Source organism: Physeter macrocephalus, chromosome 11, assembly GCF_002837175.3.
Source record: "Physeter macrocephalus isolate SW-GA chromosome 11, ASM283717v5, whole genome shotgun sequence".
Taxonomy (NCBI): domain Eukaryota; kingdom Metazoa; phylum Chordata; class Mammalia; order Artiodactyla; family Physeteridae; genus Physeter; species Physeter macrocephalus.
Window position 1 is genome coordinate 13,357,916 of NC_041224.1, and position 23,669 is coordinate 13,381,584.

The window sequence follows — 23,669 nt, forward strand, 5'->3', positions numbered from 1 at the left end:
CTCCCAAAAGTACCAAAAGAAAGCAAACGCATATACATACCATTTGCATTCCTCCTGCTTCTTTCTAGAAATGCTATGCCAGATAAAATTAATTTCCAGAACTTTCTCCATTACATGCACAAGAGTATTATTTTATATTGATGTTTCACAAGCAAAAAGTCGATTTCAAATTTATGATTTGTCAAAATTATTTCAAGAGAACCTCTGAACTTTGTTAAAAAATTATTCAACTAGATTTAGCCTTCTTATAAAATAATTTAAACACAACTTCACCTCGTTACCTTTAACCCCTCCCAATAAAAACCCCAATACATTATTAACTAGGTAATCTCAAAGATAATTTTAGTCATGCTTCTAAAGTATGCAAAGTCTTCCAGACAACTCATTTATTTCTAACAAATATTTCAAGATCACATTTTCTATCCAATAGACTAAGCAGTGTTTGAAATGTGATACCTTATTACACAAAATGACACTGTATCTTAGGCAGAGGTACTTAGGGCCAAAAGGGATTATTAACATTGCAAACATAAAAACAATGGCTTAAAATATTCAGGAGAAAGCAAGGAAAATACCACTGCTGATGCCACTGTTGTTGAATGAATAAAATCTTTTGAATCCTTTAAAACTGGACTTTTATTGGGAGAGGAGTGGTGGTGATGGTGATGAAAATGAGGCAGTATCAGATCCAGGACTTAATTAAAAAGAAAAAAATTCAAGCTTTGATCTCAAGCCACTTCATGCTGTCCACGAAAAGCCAAACCATTCCAAGCCAAAAGTCATGCATGTATTTTCCTGAATTCAAGATTAAAAAAAAAGAAAAAGGAAAAACAAAAACTCATACCTCTCCAGATGGCTTCTCATTTATAGGCTAATGTATAACATTAATAAATTGAACAGAGATCAATCGTTTTGACACTTTAACAACAGTTGTATAAATTTAAACTCAGAAATATAAATTTAACATAAAAGCAGGCATTCATACCTTGTAGCCACATCTTTCAAAATATGCTTCCTCTTCTTTTTTTGCAAGTTCACTACGCTTGAAATATTTTTTATTTTCCTATTGAAGAAAGAAGTAAGTTAATGTCTTTGGGTAAAATTTCATGTCCCTTGGTCAACAACCTTGAAAGTTTTTTTAAGAGTTGTAAAGTTTTTTGGTTCACGGAGATTATACTGATTTCCTGAACACACCACCTGTACTCAGCCCCTGTTCTAAACATGAGGTATTTCTCTTGCAGCATCAGTTTGATGGACATATCCAACAGCACAGAGAAGAAACCACCCACATTTTCCAAATGTTCACATTGTTTTTATTTAGTTTCCCAGTGTTTGAATTCAATTTCTACAAATGGATTCATTATGAACCACGTAAAATGAGATACTTTAATTATTTTCTCCTAACAGAACCAATCAGACCAAAATTATGGTAGCTTCAGCTGACATGTTAAGTCTCATTACGAAGAGAGCTCCAAGGGTGTGTCCAAATTCATTTTCGTCATCTGAAATCTTATTGTAACGATCAACTGTATTAGTATTAAACAAATTTTTATAATAATCGAGACACAGAATGGTTTTGGAGAGTCTCTTTAGTAAAAAGATGGTTCAAAGGTGTTTGTTTTAATATGACATGTTGTTAAGAGACAAACGCTAAATCTAGTGTGGCAGGTGAAAAAAAAGAAGGTTAGTTCTTGCCATGCTATGCATAAAATTATCCTGTTAAAAATGCAGTCCCTTGATCATTTTGTAATGTATAAAACTATCAAATCACTATGTTGAACACCTCAACTAATGAAATAGTTTACGTCAATTATATAATGTAAAAAATACAGTCCCTAACTTGGAGGCTTGTTACTATCTGCTTCTTAGATATTATGTCATTGATAAGTTAGCTCAAATAAAGATACTGCCTTACTTTACTAGTAGTAACCAAAACAGTACCTCAATGACACCTCCACACATGTAGTTAGCACCTCATAGTTGCAAAGCTCACTCACTCAGGCAGTGATCATCAGTGGATGCTAAAACCATGACAAGAAAGTGGGACGGTGAACAATGGAAAGACAAGGCTGCCACACTTGAAGCCACTGCTCAAGTTTGGCATCAATACCACGGACGTCCTACGTGAAACACACAGGAAGTACACAGCAGACCACTTAGAAGTGTTCGCCCTAACAATCTAAATGGGAATCTAATCAAACAATTAACTTCCAGTTTACCAGAAATGTAAGGAAGAGAGGAAAAACCTCCAACCACCACTGGGGAGCAAACGTGAGCGCGTTTTACAAAACTAGCCCCAGTTTCTCCAGCAAGTTGATGCAGAAAAAAAAGTGGGGGACCTGGAGAATGTTTGCAATGAAAAGAAACCAAGAGCCATAATACACAAATGTCGTGAGTGGACTTTGTGCGGATTTGATTTGAATAAACCAACTGTAAAAACATACATATGTATTTATTTTAATTCAACTGGGGATATTCGAACACGAGAGGAGTATTTGATGGTATTAAGGACCCAATTTTAATTTTGTTTGTTGTGATCTTAATTCTATAAAAACATGGTCTTATTTTCTAGAGTTATATGTGTTGAGGAAAGACAGGAATTCATTATACAACTCTATTTGTGTCTATGTTTAAAACTAACAGCTCATAACAGCTTAAGTTCATTCATTAACTCAATAAATATTTACTGACTTATCTGCTGTACCCCAAGCACAGCTTTACAGGTATAAAGATGAAGATGTTACCCGGCGTAAGGAACTGATGGTATCACCTGAACATCAAAACTACTCTAAGAAAGGTGGGCGCAAATAATACTAATCCCACTGTGGAGGTGAGAAACCTGAGAATCAGAAAGGTCAGGTGACTTTCCCAGAACTCAGTGAGCCTCGTGAGTTAGCAGAAGCAGCACTAAGAAGCTGGTCCTTAAACCCTTTGTGCTGATCTAGTATTCAAGTTACAGTTCTTCACTCCCGAAACTCATTCCAGCATCAAAATTGTTCCTTTTGACTACGTAGCACGTACTGGTCATATTTCAAATAAGTGCGTTGACAAACATGTACTGGCAGCCTCTCAGAACGAGCTGATACGTAGGAAGAAAGTAAAAGGACTCTCCAGGCCAGAGACCATGGTCCAATCTTTAACTATGGTATCTTTCTTTTACTACCGTCTCTCAATTCCATTGAACACACCTAACAAAACCTTAAGCCTTGAACATCAATTCTCAAAATGTGGACTTCTGGGGGGTCCCTAAGACCTTTCCAGAGGTTCCACAAGGTAAAACTTATTTTCATAATAATACTAAGATATATGTGCCCACCCCTTTTTCACTGTGCTCAGACCTGCACTGATGGTACAAAAGCAATGGTGACAAAAGCTACTGGAACCTTAGCATAAATGAAGGCTAAGCGTATGTACCAGTGGTCACTGTATTCTTCACCACCGTGCACTTGCAGGAAAATAAAAAAGCCAGTTTCTCTTACGCATATCTTGATAAAGTACAATTTTACTAAATCTCACCCCTTGAGTACATGGCCTTTTAATATTCGGTATGACGAAATGAAATGAAATATATGAAGCACTTCCACTACATAATGGCGTAGGATAGTCCTCTCAAAGAGAAGCAGACTGGTTGATTATTCAGACCTGCATATCTGGCAAACATTTTCTCAAAAGTGAACAAAGCAAACCTGTCACCTAAAGGAAAACAATGATAGTATTTGTTGCCTATGATGAAATTCCACCTGTCAGGTGAAAATCAGGAGGCTAGAAAAGTGGTATCCCTCACTGTGAACTTGATGGCTTCCCAATACTTAAAGGCTTTTCTGATGAAATCAGCGGTGACATTAACAAATGTAATTTTTTAAATATTGTCTAATGAAACACATCAACATTTAGAAGATCTGCATAACTCAGCAAAGATGAAAAAACTCGTGATGTTAACAAACGCGAGAGTTTACCAAATCACGCACAGGCAGAAGATCTCTGACCAGGATCAGTCAGAACAGACCTAGAGCAGGTCAATGGGTTTTAGTACACGAAGAGTCTACTGATACGCGTCAGAACCGAAGCGCTCAGCTAATCTTTAAGAAACTTACCATCTACCCAGTTTTGGTGCAGTATCAAAGAAAAACGTCCACAATTACTGAAAAGGCTATTAAAATACTCCCTTTTCCAACTACCTCTGTTTCAGGATGAATTTTCTTCACATACTTGAACAAAAACAACATATTGCAACAGGTTGAAAAAAGAAACAGGAGAATCCAACTGTCTTCTAATATACCAGAGATTAAAGAGATTTGCAAAACGTAAAACACGCCATTCTTCTCGCTAAATTTCTTTTGTTTTGGAAAACATAGTTTTCGTAAAAATGTATTATTTACGCCAACATGATGGATTTTTTACTGTACTTCTACAGAGGATATAAATATACATTTTTAATATCCCAGTTTTAATTTCTAATAGAGTAATTATCAATAAATACATTCTACATAAACAAAGCTCTCCGGAGCCGTCAGTAATTAAGAATGTGAAGGGGTCCTGAGACCGACAAGTGTTCTGTCCTACAAGAGTGCACTCGCTGGCCCTCTCCACGCCTGCACCTAGCTCTTAAATGCTGGGAGACCACTGGCGCCCCAATGCTGCCCACTGATCCTGGCGTATTTACCCAGCTTTCTCTCCTATCGTCTACATTGATCATTATTCATTCTCCATTCTCTCAAACCTCTAAGCCCTTTATTCCTCCCCTTATTTCCAGCAAATGACTAAGCCACTCTACAGAGAAAAGGGAAGCCAGCAAACAAGAACTCCGAATTCCTCCCAGCACGAATCCCTTCTGCAGCTCAGAATGGAAGAGGAAACCCTCGCCCTGTCTAAGGCCACCCCCTTCCAGCTGTCTTCCAGATCTCAATTTCTCCCGCCTCTCTCATCGTCAGGTATCTATTTTCCGCACTTCACCTTTTCCTTCTCTATTGGCACAAATGATCATCACTTACATATGTTCAAGACTCTGCAACCTTAAAGGAAAAAGTCGTTACTCTGTGCTGGGTATCATGCTAAGTACCAATTACAGCAGGACAACAAAACACTTCTCTATTCGGCCTCCATTTCCTCACCTCCAGTTCTCTTTGCTGCTGCCCAACAGCTGGGATTCCATTCTTAATGCTCCGCTGAAAAATCCCCTGAGGTCATCACTAACTTCCAAGGTGCAAAACTAAAGGATCTTCAAGTCCACTGCTAATTCCCTCCTTCTTCAATTGCTTTCTTCTCTTGGCTGTCAGACAACTTTCTTGTTTCTTCCTTACCTACTGGTTTGTTCAGATTTTCTATTTCTTGTTTTTTTGTCACTTATTTCACTTTGATTTTCCAATTTATTAGAACATATTAATGCATTATTTGCCCTAATTATTGTTTTATTATTTACTGTTTTCCAGTAACTTTCATATTGGTTACTATAGTTCTTTCCCTTACTGTTTCAATTTCAGGGTTTCCTCGGTTTCTGTTAAACGAGGGTTTTTTTTTTAATTAAGTGGTTTCTATATTTTTATAAATGAAAAAAGCAAGTGTAGAAGAGTGAATCTAGTATGCTACTGTTTGTACTCAAAAAGGAGAAAAGACATTTGCTTCTTCACATTTGCTTTTATATGCATGAAATAACTCTAGGAGACCCCAAAATTGATAATGTTAGCTGCTTTGGAGGAGGTGAACTGTACAGCTGCGGGACATGGGTAAAAAGGAAACTTTTTATTGTACACCCTTTAGAATGTTTTGAATTTTGAAACATTTGAACACATTACCTATTAACAATAAATTTAATTTTTGAAAATTAATTTACTTTTCATTTTAAAGAGTCCTAGTGAGAAAAATATAAACAATTTGCTTCATACTATGTGACCCCTCACTTCTGGGCAACAAAAGTTTCCCTACCATGTTTCACTTTTTGTTTAGAAACAAGAGCAGTTTATATAAGAAAAGCAAGTTAAGCAGTGACTTCTAATTATAAAACATTATTTTATAAAGCACACTGAAAACATACTTTGAAATACAAAGTATGGTGGATACATTTACGACAGAATTGAAATTGTAGGATGTAAGCATTAATAATACACCCCCCCCCCTTTATAGGTAAGTCAGGCAGGGTAGAGAACTTGCCCTAAGTTAAAGAGCTCTCTAGTAATGGAGCCCCAATGAGACTTCAGGACTTGTTTACTCATTTCACAAATTTAGTTTCCTTTCTGGCTATATTCAAAGATTTTGAACTCTAAGTTTGCTGAATTAACGACAGAATATACGACAGAACCCCACAAACACAAGTCTGAAAGCGGCTGGTAAGGATTTCAGACAGCACGTGAGCTGACAGTACATTTATTCGGGTTCTCTCCTAAAGCACCGGACCTTTCCGTTGGGCCTCTCACTCCTGCAGATTTTAGAAACGAGTTGAAAAGGGTATACACAAAGAACACTTCTCCTTTTAAAGACAGAACTTAATTCCTGTGTGGTGCTTCATACATGTTATTCTTGGACTTTGTCCAAGCTGTACTGTCTGGATTATAAACCTGAGATTCGTGGGTCTAAAGAGTACAAGTCTTTCTACCACATCACCGGAAACGTCAGCCCACACTAATGAGGGAGAGTCAAAATTTAAAAACCACAGGCAACATGACTGTCACCATTTCATTAATTAGAATCATCATTCCTTCAATCAGATTAAGGTTTTTAGTGTTTATATACATGAAACACAAACATCATCAAGAGTTCTACAAAAAGACACTGGAGAGCTAACAAATACACAGCCTGGACATCCAAAGCAGAGCAGTATGTGTGAGATGACGAACCACATGGCAGGGTCAGTTTCTGGCTGAAGAAGGGAAATAAGCCTTAAAGAGCCTGAGGTAATAAACCTAATGGCTGGGCACTCAGACACAATGTAAAGAGACACAATGATTTTCAAAGTGAAAGAACTGTCAACTGTCAAGGGATCCTGTTAGCTAGGCAGTATGTTTTCTCAATGATGCCCTCCAAAACAGAAAACTATGCCAAACTCTACCCTGCACAGGTGAATTCTATGTACTTCATAATTATATATATTTATATCATTACATAGAAAATTATGTAAAAATGTATGCAAGAAATAACACCAATCTTACAAAGTCTTTAAGAAGATAAAGTTAAACAGACACTTACTGTATGATCCAACCACTGCACTCCTAGGCATTTACTCAAGAGAATGAAAGTATATGTCCATACAGAAACCTGCACACCAATGTTCACAGCAGCTTTATCATAATCGCCAAAAAAATGGAAATAATCGGAATGCCCACCCACAGGCTAATGAATAAACAAACTGAGGTCTATCCATACAGTGGTGGAGTACTGCTCGGTAACCAAAGTAATGACGTCCCGATACAGACAAATGCATAAAGGAATCTCAAAATTATTAGGCTGATTGAAAGAAAGCAGGTAACAGAGGAACATACTGAAAAATTCTGTTTACATAAAACTCTACAAAATGCAAACTAATGTAAAGTAACAGAAGGCAGACCGGTGGTAGCCTGTGGACAGGGTGGGTAGGGCACAGGTGGGGCAGGAAAGCAGAATCACAAAGGGGCACAAGGAAACTCTGGGGTGAGATGAACATGTTCACTCTCTTCATTGTGGTGACAGCATCCAGGTGTAAACATGGCAAAACTCACCAAACTGTACACTTTAAATATGTGCGGTTTACTGTGTGTCAATCATACCTCAATAAAGCTGCTTAAAAATAAATAGCACAATATGGAAGCAACCAAAGTGTCCATCAACAAATGAATGGATAAAGATGTGGTACAGATACACAATGAAATACTACTCAGCCATAAAAAAGAATAAAATTTTGCCATTTGCAGCAACCTGGATGGACTTGGAGGGCATTTGCTAAGTGAAACAGAGAAAGACAACTACTGTATGATATCACTCGTATGTGGAATCTAACAAGTACAACAAACTAGTGAATATTTTTAAAAAACAGACTCACAGATACAATAGAGAACAAACTGGTAACCTTTTATGGTTACCAGTGGAGAGAGGAGAAGGGGGAGGGCAATATAGTGAGAGGGGAGTAAGAGATACAAACTATTAGGTATAAAATAAGCTACAAGGATGTATTGTACAACACAGGGAATAGAGCCATTACTTTATAATAACTATAAATGGAATACAGCCTTTAAAAATTGTGAATCACTGTATTGTATACCTGTAACTTAATAATATTGTACAGCAACTATACTTCAATAAAAATAAGATTAAATTAAATACAGTGGTAGCATTTACACTGCCTGACATTACAACTCACCAGAATGCGACAGCAATCAAGTCAGCGTGGCACGGGCATAAGGATCAACAAACAGATTAGGACAAGGGAGCAGAGCACCCAGAACGGAGCCACAGTTAAACTATTACTGATTTTTGATGATGCCAAAAGCAACCAAAGGGAAAAGAAAAATATTTTCAATAAATGGTGCTGGAACAAATGGATAACCACACCCCTACCTCCCATCATACAAAGAAACTGATTCAAAAAAATTTTTAACCGTTTTTTATAAAAGATGAAACCATAAAACTTTTAGCTCTTATAATAAGAGTATCTTGGGCTTCTCTGGTGGTGCAGTGGTTAAGAATCCTCCTGCCAATGCAGGAGACATGGGTTCGATCCCTGGTCCAGGAAGATCCCACGTACCACGGAGCAACTAAGCCCGTGCGCCACAACTACTGAGCCTGCGCTCTAGAGCTCATGAGCCACAGCTACTGAAGCCCGCACACCTAGAGCCCGTGCTCCGCAACAAGAAGCCACCGGAACAAGAAGCCACTGCTATGAGAGGTCCAAGCAACGCAACGAAGAGTAGCCCCCGCTCGCCACAACTAGAGAAAAGCCTGCGCGCAGCAACGAAGACCTAATGCAGCCAAGAATTAATTATTTTTAAAAAAGAATATCTTACTCTCCTGAGTAAATGTCTAGGAGTAGAATAGCTCCATCACGTAGCAGGCCTATGTTTTCTTTTTAAGACATGACCAAACTGTTTTCCAACAGGTTATACTATTTTATATTCCTAGATAGGATACGGTCAACAATCACCATGAAAAATTGGTAAGTTGGCTTATTACATACACCAGAATGGCTGAAATTAAAGACTGACAACACGAACTGTTGACACAACGTAAAGATCTGAACCCTTTTACTTTGCTAGTGGAGGTGTGACACCGTCCAACCACTTTGGAAAAAGGTCTGGTGTTTTTCTATAAAACTAAACCTATAACGTACACCATGACATAGCAATTCCACTCCCTAGCATTTTCCTAAGAGCAATGTAAACATGAGACTTGCACAAGAGGGTCCACAGCAGATTTATTCATAACTGCTAAATCCTGGAAACAGCCCAGCTGCCCATTATCAGAAGAACAGATTAACAAACTGGGTCTATTTGTATAACGGAATACTTCTCAGCAATAAAAGGAGTAAACAACTGATACATGCAACAACATGAATAAAATTCAAAACATTATTCTGATTAAACAAAGTGGGTCATATAAGAGTACACACTATGATCCCATTTATGTGAGGTTATAGGGCTGGCAAAACCAAGGGATAGTGGAAAGAAATCAGTACAGCAGTTTCTTCGGGGGGGAGGGGCTGACTGGAAGGTGGAATGAGGGTAATATTCTGTATCCTGACACAGACTGGGATACACAGGCATATGCATTTGTCAAAATTCACTGAATGGTAGGTACACTTATGATTTGTGTATTTCTTCATACCTAAAATTTTGCTGACATACCAAAAAAAGTATAAACAAACACTGAACACTAGTCAATGATATACATGCCAAATTATATTTTGGCAATTATGTTACATTCCATTTTAGGGGTAAAATGTATCAATGTCTGTAAATTAATCTGAAATGCATAAAGATCAGTACATTGTCTTCATGACCCTGTCTGCAGCTGGAAAACACTTGTCTATGGATTTGCTGCTCCAGAAGAGCCGCCTCACCTTTGGCCATTTCAAGCGGCTTCCCAGCCTTTTATGGTTCACCTGTGACAGGTGAAACAGTAATGACTGAGCTTGTGAGCGCCTCTCGTCAAACTGTGCAGAAGCAGCCTTCCACTATCCTAAAATGTTCTGCCTGTTTTACTATTCTGAGGTAAAAGTAGTTTCTGCATTGCTAGATGGACTGATGAATGGATATACAATGATGGAGAGATGGAAAATTACATGATAAAACAAATATATTAAAATATTAATCGCAGGTTTAATCGCAATATGTAGATGGTAGGCGTATGGGTGTTCACTGTACAATTCTTTTGAGTTTTCGGTACATTTAAAATTTTTCAGTGAAATGCTGAGGAAAATAAATCTTCTTTGCAGATGTCAAAACATGGTATCAACAGGACAAACTCCCTACCACACTGTTTTCTGACTATACCAAAAAAACCATGAAAGGCTCCTAAATGACCACTAAAGAAAGAGGCACTGGAGAGGATTACAGAAGAGCATGCAAGCAAAGTGAGGAACAAGTGTGAAGAAAGGCCAGTGCAAAGACCTGAATAGATGAAACAGGTTTAGAACTGGAACAGCTGATTGGTGGTAGGGATAAATGGGCACAGAGATTTTCACCAGCCCAGAAATGACCGGTTCTTGACCTTTCTGTCAAAGATCCCTTTATTTGTTTTTTTATAAATTTATTTATTTATTCTTGGCTGCGTTGGGTCTTCGTTGCTGCACACGGGCTTCTCTCTAGTTGCAGCGAGAGGGGGCTACTCGTTGCGGTGCGCAGGCTTCTCATCGCAGTGGCTTCTCTTGTTGCGGAGCACGGGCTCTAGACACACGGGCTTCAGTAGTTGTGGCATGCGGGCTCAGTAGTTATGGCTCGCGGGCTCTAGAGCGCAGGCTCAGTAGCTGCGGCGCATGGGCTTAGTTGCTCCGTGGCATGTGGGATCTTCCCGGACCAGGGCTCGAACCCGTGTCCCCTTCACTGGCAGGCGGATTCTTAACCACTGTGCCACCAGGGAAGCCCCAAATATCCCTTTAATAATATCATCAACAGGAGGAGGGGAAGAGGGGTCACATGTATACATACATGCTAAATTTTTTATATTTCAAGGAACTGTTGCATACTCTGAAGTCCATCCAAAGGCTCCACTTAAGAACCCCTGTTACAGGTGGCAACTGAAATCTAGAGGTGAATATGAAATTAATATAAGAGAATTTTCAGTGTGAAGAGAAAGTAGCCTAGGCCTGAACTTTAAGGAAAACCAACATTTAAGGGATAAAAACTAAACAATAAAAAAACAAAGAAAAGAAGCCTGTAAAGGAGATCAGGAATAAGCAGCCTGAGAGGAAGGAAAAACAGGACACTGTGGAGTAAGAGATGTCAAGGGAAGACTGAAGAAAGTGGACCAGCCAAGTGCAAATGCTGCTGAACTTAAGAAAGCATGGAGGTCACTGTGGCCCCTGATTAGGATGGATTCAGTGCAACTGTCAGGGCAGAAATCAGGTTAAGGAGTGAGTAGGAAATAATAAGAAGCTTGGCTGTAAAGAAGAAGGACGGCTGTGTTTAAAAAAAAAAAAGATGGGAGAGATGTGTATGTTTCAGTGCTGCTGGAGATGAGCCAGTAGAGACTGAAGACACAGAAAGAAAGGAGACAAGTGCCATTCAGATTCTGATGATGCTACGAAAGATGAGAGCTGGGCTCCAACATGTAAGTGGAAGGTTTGACCCAACATACAGCCAATACCTCATCCACTCTAACAAGGGAAAGGTGAGGCATTTCTTGCCTGATGGCTTCTCTTTTCTCTGTAAAACTGAAAGTAGGTTCCTTAAAGAAAAGGATCAAGCATTTCTTTTTTAAAAAAAATCCTGTGGCACACAGTGTGGTATCTTGAATATAGGAAATATTCAAAAAATATTGGAGAAAAAAACAAAGCTAAAATTCTACACAAAATCCATGCTCAAAACTGCAACTAATAAAACTGCTAATTAAGCCCCACTGAGCCTGCAGGAGCCTGGCTTTCCACATAAATGAGGCTTTGCAGTTAAATGAAGACTCACCAATACCGGGCTCCAAAGCACCGGCATTCTAGCAATACAGACACCACATTTACCTCCAAGTAGTTACACCAGGTAGAGCATTTAGCACAGGTGACAGGAGGCTACTTTAGGAGCTCCTCCAGTTTTAACAAAGGGGCTCTCACAAGCTGAGTGTTTACTATCCAACTCTCAGACTAACAATAAGAAGCTGGGAAATCATGCGATCTATAGGATGGCTAAACAACAAGGTCCTACTGTAGAGCACAGGTAACTGTATTCAACACCCTGTGATAAACCATAATGGAAAAGAATATATATGTATAACTGAATCATTTTGCTGTAGAAATCACAGCAGAAATTAAACACTACATTGCAAATCAACTATAGTTCAATAAAGCTTAAAAAAAAAAAAAAAAAAGCTGGGACATCACTCAAAATGACCAAAGAGGAGGTAGCGCTTCTGGAAAAACAATACAACAGAAACAGGCGTTTCCCAGCTACAGAAAGGGTAATGAAAAGGATTCACTGACCCCCAACCAGAATTGTTTTTAAAAATGAAACAGGATGGATTAAAACAGTGAAACATATGATGGAATCACATGTAGTTAAGAAATGTTGCATGAAACTTTTTTCATACGTATCTGATGAAAATACAGATTTATTTCTTACTGTGGCTAGGGCAGTGAAAAAAAGGTTGGAAGTTACTGACAGACACTATGATACAGAAAGGTAAAGGCTATAAAGCAAATGATTCTGTGTAAAATTATACAGCTGCAAAGCAAATGACCGTCTCCCCAGGCCTAAAAAAGGAAAGTTGTCCAGCTACACGTGCGGCCCTATGTTATGCAGGAGCGCTCACTCACAGGTGGGGACCCGAGATCCACCCCGCCCTGCCACAGGGCGAAGAGAAAACGATGCGACCCTCACGGGCACGATGAAGTCTCGGCTTCGTCACCCATGGAAAGCGCATCCTAACTGCCCTATGCACCAAGCAGAGCTGTTGTAAAGCTCAAATAAGAAAGCATACTAGGGTGCTTTTCACATATATTAATTTGATTTTAAGTAATTTAACTCTTAGATCAACCCTATCAAAACTAGTTCTAGGGGCTTCCCTGGTGGCGCAGTGGTTGCGCGTCCGCCTGCCGATGCAGGGGAACCGGGTTCGCACCCCGGTCCGGGAGGATCCCACGTGCCGCGGGGCGGCTGGGCCCGTGAGCCATGGCCGCTGGGCCTGGAGGATCCCACGTGCCGCGGAGCGGCTGGGCCCGTGAGCCATGGCCGCTGAGCCTGCGCGTCCGGAGCCTGTGCTCCGCGACGGGAGAGGCCGCAGCAGAGGGAGGGCCCGCATACCACAAAAAAACAAAAAAAAACTAGTTCTATGTTCACAGGGTGGAGATAAATAAACAGCCTGTCTGTAGTGGTGAAGAGAGCAAGCTTTAGAGTGGGAGAGATGGATTCAAATTCAGGCTCTGTCTCTTGCTAGCTATGCGATTCTGTAAATCAATCTAACTTCTTTTAGCTTCAATTTCCTCATCTATAAATGGGAGTAGCAGTAATTTTATGGGACTGCTGTACAAATTATATGAGGTATGACATATGAAGCATTCTGCATAATGCTTTGCAAATTACTATTAATATTACCAGAACTATGACTTTCAGTATTTTAATCCCCATTTCATGTATTTCCTTTGCTGGTATTAATCGGGAAATCAATCTTACCTTCTGGCCAGGGTTATCTGAGCAATTAAATCAACTATCAAATTACAAGATGAAAAACATCCCAGAAAAACAGTTTATATGTGATGATAAATTAAGAACAATTATGTAGAATCGGTTTTTGTAATTGATCATTTTTAAAGGCTGGTCTACTTCCATGCCAAAGAACCTAATTATACAAACAGCACTGTAAGCCCTGAGAGTGAGCTGCGCTTTCCGTGATTCAATTTTCCCTCTAAAGCACTTTAAATTTCAACACCTGGCTCTAACACCCACTATGCATTTCAACATCTAAATTAGCTTTTTCAAATACTCCGAAACCACTCATCAAAAGAAAAAGGCCCCTGAGTTACAGATGAAAATATCAAGTTACAACTATGGACAAGCTCTCTCCCCGCTCCCCGCGCATTTGCTAAATAACATTCTATTTAATTAGCTCCACTTTGTTAATTGTTTTTAAAGTTTCAATGATTATGAAAGCTGCCATCTGCCAAGCTAACAATCCCAACTTACCTGCACTACATCATAAACATCAACCATACACTACATCCAAAGACCTGAGTCAGACTGTTCTCAAAGTCTGGTCCACAAGACCTCTTCAGTCCTTGAGACTCTTTGAGAGGGTCCGTGAGGTCAGAACTATTTTCAGTACTAAGGTATTAACTGCCTGTTCACTCTGTTCCCATTTATACGAAGAGTGAAAAGCAATGGTAAATCTCCTGAAGGCTTCACAAGAATCAAGACAATGGCACTAAACTACCAGCTGTCACTGATTCTTCAATGCTTAGCACTAATGGGGAAGGGGGGCAGTTTCACTTAACTATCTCCTTGATGAAGTAGTAAAATTATTAACTTTATTAAGTCTTGGTCCTGGACTACATCTTTGTAATATCCTGTGTGACAAAACAGGAAGTACACCTAAAGCACAAACCCTTCCTAAAACGACAGAAGTGAACGGCCAGGAAAACTGGGGCACGTCCGAAGAATACCGGCAGATGGGGACGGGGGCAAGGGACAGGTGGGGCGGCAGGTAGGGGAAATCGCTAAAATCTCGGGTTTTCCTGCAATTCCCACACCTCCATCCCAAAGGCTCCCAAGTGATTGCCAAGGGCACAGCGGTCTAGAGCGAGCCGCTCCGGGGTAGCGGCGGAGCTCTGGCTAAACCCCATCCGGCAAGGACCCTTTCAGTACCGTTCCCCTCCCCCAGACTCCCCTCCCCCACGTAAACGCTCAGCTCCTCCGTCGCCAACGCCCCACGACCCCAAGGATCCTCACCACCAACAGGTTCCTGTCCTCCACCAGCTGCCGCTTCCGGAGGATCTCCGATTTCAGAACGTCCATCTCGCTGCCCGGGTTGAAGCTCGAGTTTTCTTCTTCTCTCTCCGGCTCCCCGAGCCAAGCCTTTTCATCCAGCCAGCCGCCGCGAACCCACTACACATAGCGAGCCCAAAAACAGAAGGGAAACAACTGACAGAGCCGCTTCCGGCGGAAGCTGAGGTGAGCGAGAGGAAAGAGCGCTCCAGGGCGCCTGTTGTTGACGAAGCCGCTGAGGGTTAGCGCCCCTGGCGGCGCCCTCCGGCAGCGCGCTTGTAGTTTCCCATCCATGGCTACATGAACAAACGTGGGCTGAAACACGAGTCTTCTAAATCGATGCTGCATTGTTTAATAAGTTATATACCTATGTCAACTATACTTCAATTTTAAAAGGAGAAAAAAGTTATTATACCTGCTTGTACCTGCTAGGTCAGGTGCAAAATCTTCTTAGCAAAACACCTCAATTATGTTCATTAACGCCAGATCTTTACTTATACGAGAAGTTCACGTCGGAGTTCCTGAAATTACCTGCTTGCCAAAATCAATGTGCTGGAGTGAGAAAACCCTGGACAATAATGCTAGCTCAAAAGTCTAGTGTTCATTGCTAGCCTGTGAAATTTCCAGTAAACTTAGGCAATTACATCCATTTAAGTCATTTCAGAAACAGAGTTGTCTCTCCTCCCTGAGTTCTAGATTGCTTACATATCTTGGTGATAATTTAACATTTACCCCAGGAAACTGAGATAATCTCTTTGGTCACGTGTTCAGCAATCAAGATTTTCAGTGAGATGATTGGAGACGTAATCAGAGATTTTCATTTTTTAAGTCCAACCCAAGAAGAAAAATTAAATTGGTGAAAAAAATATATCAGAGATTTTAATTTTTAAAAGACCTAAAAACTGGGGCTTCCCGGGTGGCGCAGCGGTTAAGAATCCACCTGCCAGTGCAGGGGACACCAGTTCAAGCCCTGGTCCGCGAAGATCACACATGCTGCGGAGCAACAAACCCTGTGTGCCACAACCACTGAGCCTGTGCTCTAGAGACCATGAGGCACAACTCCTGAAGCCCACGGGCCTAGAGCCTGTGCTCCGTAATGAGAAGCCACTGCAACACGAAGCCCGAGCACCGCAATGAAGAGTAGCCCCCGCTAGCCGCAGCTAGAGAAAGCCCGCACGCAGTAGCTAAGACCCAACGCAGCCAAAAATAAATAAATAAATAAATTTATTTTTTAAAAAGACTTAAAAACTGTTTACAATGCATTTATTTTTGGCTCTATGCCATTGAAGCTGTTTTATAAATTTCTAGTTCAGTCATTACTGAACAATATTTGACACATTACTTTTCCCCACCCAAAAAGGAAAGAAATATTATTCAGTTCAGTCGGTTCGTAATGGGTGACATGGTTTAGCAAAATAAAAGAGAATTGTTTGTTTCGATTTACAAAGTATTTTTATTGTATACGTGTGTGTTGGGTCATATTTCATCTGAAAGATATCTGACTTTTGCCAGAAATAAATTAACGTAGGAAGTTAATTCATTCTTTGAGCTAAGATGCTTTGCTAATTTTTAGGGCTTTTAAAAGCTTTTACCAAAAAAACAAACAAAAAAACCTCCTTCAACTAATAAACATGGTAACATTCTTAAATGGATTTCTGTTTCCTGAGTCACATATAATTCAATAAGCAAATAATAACTTATTAGCTTTTTCCTGATTTAGGGTTTAGAAATTATGACACAAAAACCTGAAGAGTTGATGCAGGTGATTGTAACAGTAATGGAAGCTTACAGAGAAGAAGGAACAGCTGGCCAGATGGGAGATAATTCGTGTAAACCAGGGAAGATAGTCACTTCTGTAAAAAGGCTCCTTTTAAATTTCAGACGTTCATTGATTTTGATGTTTGTGTAAACATGCGCATTAAATCCTGATAAGGGCCTGAAATGGAAGAATAGGAGAAATGTGTGCTTGAACAAGCAAACTGATAAGGAAGCTTTTCAATATAAAAGGGGAAAAAAGATGACCAGGTGAGCTTAGAAATACTCAATCCTGATTCTAAGGTCTCGTATTTGTTTTTCAAATACGCAACCCCTTCCATCACAACGGTTATGTAAAAGGGGATATGCTGGAAACAATCCAAATGTCGTAAACGGGGGAATGGTTAGATAAGTCATGGTTCAGACGTACAATTGAATAATATGTTCAAAAAAAATTCAGTGATATGAGAATGCTCATGACATAATGTTTAATAAAAAAGTAGGATAACGAAACTAGAAAAAGAGCATATAGTCTCCATTTGGTAAGAAAAGCATATAAACCTAGAAAAATAATTGGAAGGAAGCATATCCAAATATCAGATTGTTACCTGTCAATGGAACCCCTGGTGATTCTTCTTCTTTATACTATAATTGTACAAATTCCATAATTTGGAAAAATAAATCCAGAGAGCAGTCATTTTCTGTTTTATTTAATTATTATTGAAATTCTTTATAAAATTTCAGCACTACTACTTTAGAAATTATGTATGATAAATTTTAAATAATGCCAGTAAAAGAAAACAAAGGATCAGACCAAAAAAAGAGAATTTTTTTTAACCTTCATACTTATTCAATCAATATTTAAATGTCTTCTATGAGCTCTGTAGTATATTAAGTTCTGTGTCTTAAACCCAATACAATACATAATCCCTACCCTTGAGGATGTTACCAGCTAAAAGTTAAATTATAAAAGATAAATACAATTTAGTAGCATGTATGGGGCTATTTAAAGTATTCACAGGAATTAAAAGAAGAAATAGTAAAAATCAATATATATATGATTGATGAGATTATTCTTCTGTTGAAGTAACCCATCCTAAGAGAGTATCTGTCATTTCTGGAGAATGGAGGAAATACCAAATTTACTCAGGACCATCTGGGTTTGTTTTGTTGCTGTCCTAAAGGATAGAATGTAACTTCTTTTTTGAAAGCTATACAATCTCATATAGGGAGTGCCCTGGTAGTCCAGTGGTTAGGACTCGGCACTTTCACTGCCAGGGCCAGGGTTCAACCCCTGGTCATGGAACTAAGATCCTGCAAGCCAAGCAGTGTGGCCAAAAACAAAGGAAAAAAAAAAATTTTTTTTTTTAAATCTCATACGGTAGCCCTCCATCTTCAACATGTCTCCAAATAACCCAGAGGAGTTTTTGAAACCCGGTCTGGGGGTCTCCGTCCCCCAGAAAAGGTCTGTGGAGGAGCCCAAGAATTTGCTTTTTGAACAAGTTCCCAAGTGAGGCGTTTGCTGTGGGTCCAGGGACCACACTTTGAGAACCACCGATCTAATATATTATTTTGGAATCTTGGGGGGCAGATGAGTCAGAACATCAGTTTGCGCGAAGTCCTGATAAACAGGACGGGGGAGGAAGCTGTGTCAGTGTCTGCAGCGCTGTTATGGGGCCTCTCAGGGTACCTGCCCACTCACAGTGGTGCTTCTACAAATTTCCTAAATAGAAGATGCAGGCTCCATTTGGATCCAGCCATATTCACAGGCCTGCTTTTGTGTGGTCACACCGTGGGCTGGTAGCTGACCTCATCTGGGCCAGAGTCGGTGCCCTAGAAAATTGACATTGGAATTGAGTCAGTCTTTGCAAGTGCAGAAGGTGTGACCTGGAGAGTGGTGGAAACCGTTCCAGTGGCATGCTTGAGCCAGACCAGTCCATTCTGACCACTGCTCTATTTTTAAGAATTTTGGAGTCAGCTGCTAAGTATAGCCATCGTTAAAAGTTAAATGTTTATTAACAATTAAATACATTATGTTATAAACAATGGTAGTAAATATACAGAACCTATTACTCACTATATTACTGCATTTTAATATTATTTATGCTCTTGGAGTTAGTTATGACTGTTGCACCATTGTGGTAGAAGTATAATATAACATTGAACTAACTGCATGTCTTTCCCTGATGCCACAGTTGAGGACCTCATGTTACTAACTTGAAATTAGCCATAATGGGAATATTTACACCACAGAAATTGGCAAATGCTACCAATCTGGACTTGATTTATTGTTTTGTTTTGTTTTTTGTTTTTTTTTTTTCGCGGTACGCGGGCCTCTCACCGTTGTGGCCTCTCCCGTTGCGGAGCACAGGCTCCGGACGCGCAGGCTCAGCGGCCACGGCTCACGGGCCCAGCCGCTCCGCGGCACATGGGATCCTCCCGGACCGGGGCACGAACCCGCGTCCCCTGCATCGGCAGGCGGACCCTCGACCACTGCGCCACCAGGGAAGCTCTGATTTATTGTTTTGTTGATTGTCTAAGCTTTAAAAAGTTATGGAGAAAACGTTAAAAATGTCAATAAATGTTTCTCAACCTTGGGCCAGATAATTCTTTTCTGGAGGAGAAATGTTGCTAACCCTACCCAGTAGATGCTGGTAACACCCCTTCTATAGTTGTGACAACCAAAACTGTCTCTGGACACCGCCAAATGTCCCCTGACAGGCAAAATCTCTCCCCAGTTGAGAACCACTGATAAAAATGAAATTTAAAGCATTGTGTCTATAGCCATTACACAGTAAAGAGGACACAGATTCGAGGAGATGTTCTTCCAGGGTTTGAAAACTATTATGTGATTCAACAGAGTCTCTTACATGACTGACAAACACGCGAAGTTCTGCCGTGCGTCTTTGTTGTTTCACTTTTGTTTTATTCATTAATTTAAGTAAGGATTCATGTCAAAGCTGGACGCAGTCATCAATTATTACTATAGGTTGGCTGAGAACACAAGAGTTCTAAAAAAATCAATGAAAGCATTCTGTGAGAATCAATTGGCTATATGGAATTTACAATAAAGAGTATAGTATCGGGCTTCCCTGGTGGCGCAGTGGTTGGGAGTCCGCCTGCCGATACAGGGGACGTGGGTTCGTGCCCCGGTCCGGGAAGATCCCACATGCCACGGAGCGGCTAGGCCCGTGAGCCATGGCCGCTGAGCCTGCGTGTCCGGAGCCTGTGCTCCGCGATGGGAGAGGCCACAACAGTGAGAGGCCCGCGTACCGCAAAAAAAAAAAAAAAAAGAGTAAAGTATCATTCATTACTGCCTATAAATTGTCCTCCATATCCTTTACAACAGTAAAAAATTATACGAATATCTGTGCACACTTCTTTTCCTTCAGGGGCCAGTTTTTAAACATTCACCAGCACAGCACTGGCCATTACCCACTTCCCATGTGGGCTTTGCTAAACTATTCAGCAGAGAAAGTTTGAATATCAAGGAAAAAAAGTAAAACAGGTTTGCAAGAAGAATCATGACTGACAGACAATGGAGAGCCTTCAGCCTCTGGATTTCCAAGTGTCTACTTTGGTCTTCCAGGAGTCTAGCTTCCACCTCCATACCAAAAACACGACTGAATTTACCTTTTTAAGGTATACTTTTCTCACATTTTACTGTTTCTGAATTCAGGGTGCATTTCACAACAAACGTGTTTGTAGTGAGTGCTGTGGGACTCTGCACAGACACTCTGTTCAGGGACAAGGCACCCATCCCCCATCTGCCAGGAGCTGGGGACACACAGCTGCCTCCCTCACGGGTACAGACCCAGGGTGCAGGGACCTGCCTCAGCCAAGGTTACAGCCCCTCCCAGGGGGGCGCCCACCACCAGTGACCGACTGGAGATTTCAAGGCCCAACCCCATTGCCTCAACTTAGGGCAACTCTAAAGGGTCATTTTAGCTCCCAGCTCCCCAGGGACCACAGCAGATCTCAGCTGACACTTCCTTGCAGTTCAGCTTCTCCTTCTGCGAAATCCTGCCTTCCTCACCTCCTTACAAATGCATCTCCAAGAGCAGTCTCTAGGAAACCACAAACACACGCCTGCAAAGAGAAGAAATGCTTTGACCGGTAGACACAGGTACTGTGGTTCAGTTGTTAGGAGACTATTAAATCGGCATGCTAGTTTTTACATCAGTCATTTTTGTGAATAACGTTAGCCACTTACTCCAGAGCTGGTGACACTAGCGAAACTGAATTTAAGGATGCTCAAAGTTGAGAAGCAGAGCTTGGATCCTGGTAGGTTTGTAAACAGCAGTGACCCTGGTTGAGAGACCAGCGGACAATCCCCACTGACATCTTTTTCTCTTGGACTTTCCCAGTGATGAGAGGGACAGACCCTATACCACATCAGTCACCTTTCCTTCTTCCTTGACATTTCTTGTCTACTCTGGTCATCCCTTTTATTCTCTTTGTCCCAAAGCTTTCATACTGTTTTATTAGTGGGGTATGTAAAATGAATGAAATAAAGAGTGAGTCCAGTGCCATTTGCAACAACATGGATGGACGTAAAGGGTATTGTGCTTAATGAAATAAGACAGAGAAAGACAAACACTGTATGTTTTCACTTATATGCGGAATCTGAAAAATAAAACAAACGAATATAACAAAACAGGAACAGACTCACAGACACAGAGAACAAACCAGTGCAGAGAGAGGGAAAGGGGGAGGGGCAAGATGGGGAAGGAGATTAAGAGGTACAAACTAAAGGGTATAAAATAGAAAAGTTACAAGGATATATTGTACAGCATAGGGAATATAGCTGATATTTTATAATAACTTTAAATAGAGTATAATCTATAAGAATATTGAATCACTATGTTGTATGCCTGAAACTAACATATTATTGTAAACCAATTATACTTCAATTTTTTTAAATAAATAATACATTGATTAAAATTTTTTAAATAATTAATTAATTAAAAGAGTGAGTCAGGAGAAAAAAAATCAAGGTTAGGAATAAGAATGGAAAAATAACCAAGGATACAAAAAGCATTTAAGGAAATGTGAGAAATCCTACCTGCAACTCAATGGAAATAAATTTGAAAACCCAAAACATATGAATGATTTCCTAACAGAAATTTAAGCTACCAAAATTGTTCAACAAAAGGTAGAAAACTGAAATAAGCAATAACAGCAGCAAGAAAGAAAAGGTGATTGTAGATCTCCCATTTTAAAAGGCACCAGATTCAGATGTTTTCACTGCTGAGATCCACGTAACCTTTAAAGAACAGATACCCCAAACTTTCTGTGTTCAGAACCTCTTTCTATTCATAAAATTCTTAGAGATTTCAGAAAGGCTTTGTTTATGTGAATTATAACCGTCAATATTTATCATACTAAAAATTAAAACAAAATATCTTAAATTATTAATTCATTTTAAAATAACAACAGCAAACACATTACAACTTAATAGAAATAACATATATTTGTGGAAACATGACGTTTTCAAAAAATTTAGAGAGAAGAGTGGTATTCATTTACATTATTGCAAATCTATTTAATGTCTAGCCTAAATAAAAGAAATCCAGATTCTCACATCTGCTTCTGTATTCAATCTGCTGTAGTATGTTATTTTGTTTAAAGTATGTGAAAAAGGGAATTCCCTGGCGGTCCAGTGGTTAGGATTCCACACTTCTACTGCAAGGGGCACGGGTTCGATCCCTAGTCGGGGAACTAAGATCCCACAAGCCTCACGGCGCGGCCAAAAAAAAAAAAAAAAGTTTGAAGTATGTGAAAAACATCTAGCTTCACACAGCTATGTAGCTGGAAAAGAGGAGTATCTTAATCAGATAATTGTGGGCTTTCTTCTTTGATACTATACCCAAACATGACAAATGGTAGTTTTGTAAAAGTTAGTTGCAGTGTGGAATCTGAAATCATATCAATAAACTTTTCCTACTCTGTTACATTAAAATCCATCAGTCTATCTTGAGCTTTATTATTTTTTAAAAATTTTTATTGGAGTATAGTTGATTTACAATGTTGTGTTAATTTCAGGTGTATCTTGAACTTTAAATGTATCTTTCACTTGTGCATGATTTTGTAACATCATGCATTGGTCATTTGGAAAATATTAGTTCACTGATTTATGAAGGTCTTCCAAACATCGACATACTATATTACATAATATTTTTAAAGTCACATTTATTAATATCACCCCTTCCATCTCCTTAGAAAAACCTTTTATTGTTGGTGGGAATGTAAATTGGTGCAGCCACTATGGAACAGAATGGAGGTTCCTCAAAAAATTAAAAATAGAGTTGCCATACGATCCAGCAATCCCACTCCTGGGCATATATCCAGACAAAACTATAATTCAAAAAGATACATGCACCCCAGTGTTCATAGTGGCACTATTCACAATAGTCAAGACATAGAGAAAACCTAAATTTCCATCGACAGTTGAATGGATAAAGAAGATGTGGTATAGATATAGACATAGACATAGATATATATATATATATATATATATTTATATACACACACACAATGGAATACTACTCAGCCATCAAAAAGAATGAAATAATGCCATTTGCAGCACCATGGATGGACCTAGATAATCTAGAGATTATCATACTAAGTGAGGTAAGTCAGTAAAAGAAAGACAAATACAATATGATATCACTTACATGTGGAATCTAAAATACGACACAGATGAACGTATCCATGAAACAGAAACAGACTCACAGCCATAGAAAACAGATTTGTGATTGCCAAGGGCTGTGGGAGGGAAGGATTGGGAGTTTGGGATTAGCAGATGCAAACTATTATATATAGGAT

General features: G+C 39.7%; 1 protein-coding gene across 2 annotated transcripts in view; it reads right to left on the reverse strand.

The window, feature by feature from the left end:
- PRPF18 (pre-mRNA processing factor 18) overlaps positions 1 to 15,248 on the reverse strand; it is a 50,974-nt gene extending 35,726 nt beyond the window's left edge. The window contains exons 1-3 of one of the 2 annotated variants that reach the window (XM_028495482.2): positions 15,051 to 15,237; positions 986 to 1,063; positions 845 to 871 (exon numbers count right to left, since the gene is read on the reverse strand). In XM_028495482.2, coding sequence (XP_028351283.1) covers positions 845 to 871; positions 986 to 1,063; positions 15,051 to 15,116 — 171 coding nt within the window. In that variant the 5' untranslated portion in view covers positions 15,117 to 15,237. Of the gene's footprint in view, positions 1 to 844; positions 872 to 985; positions 1,064 to 15,050 lie in introns of both variants that reach the window. The other variant, XM_007126028.2, reaches the window with a different exon arrangement.
- Between the last annotated feature and the right edge of the window lie 8,421 nt (positions 15,249 to 23,669).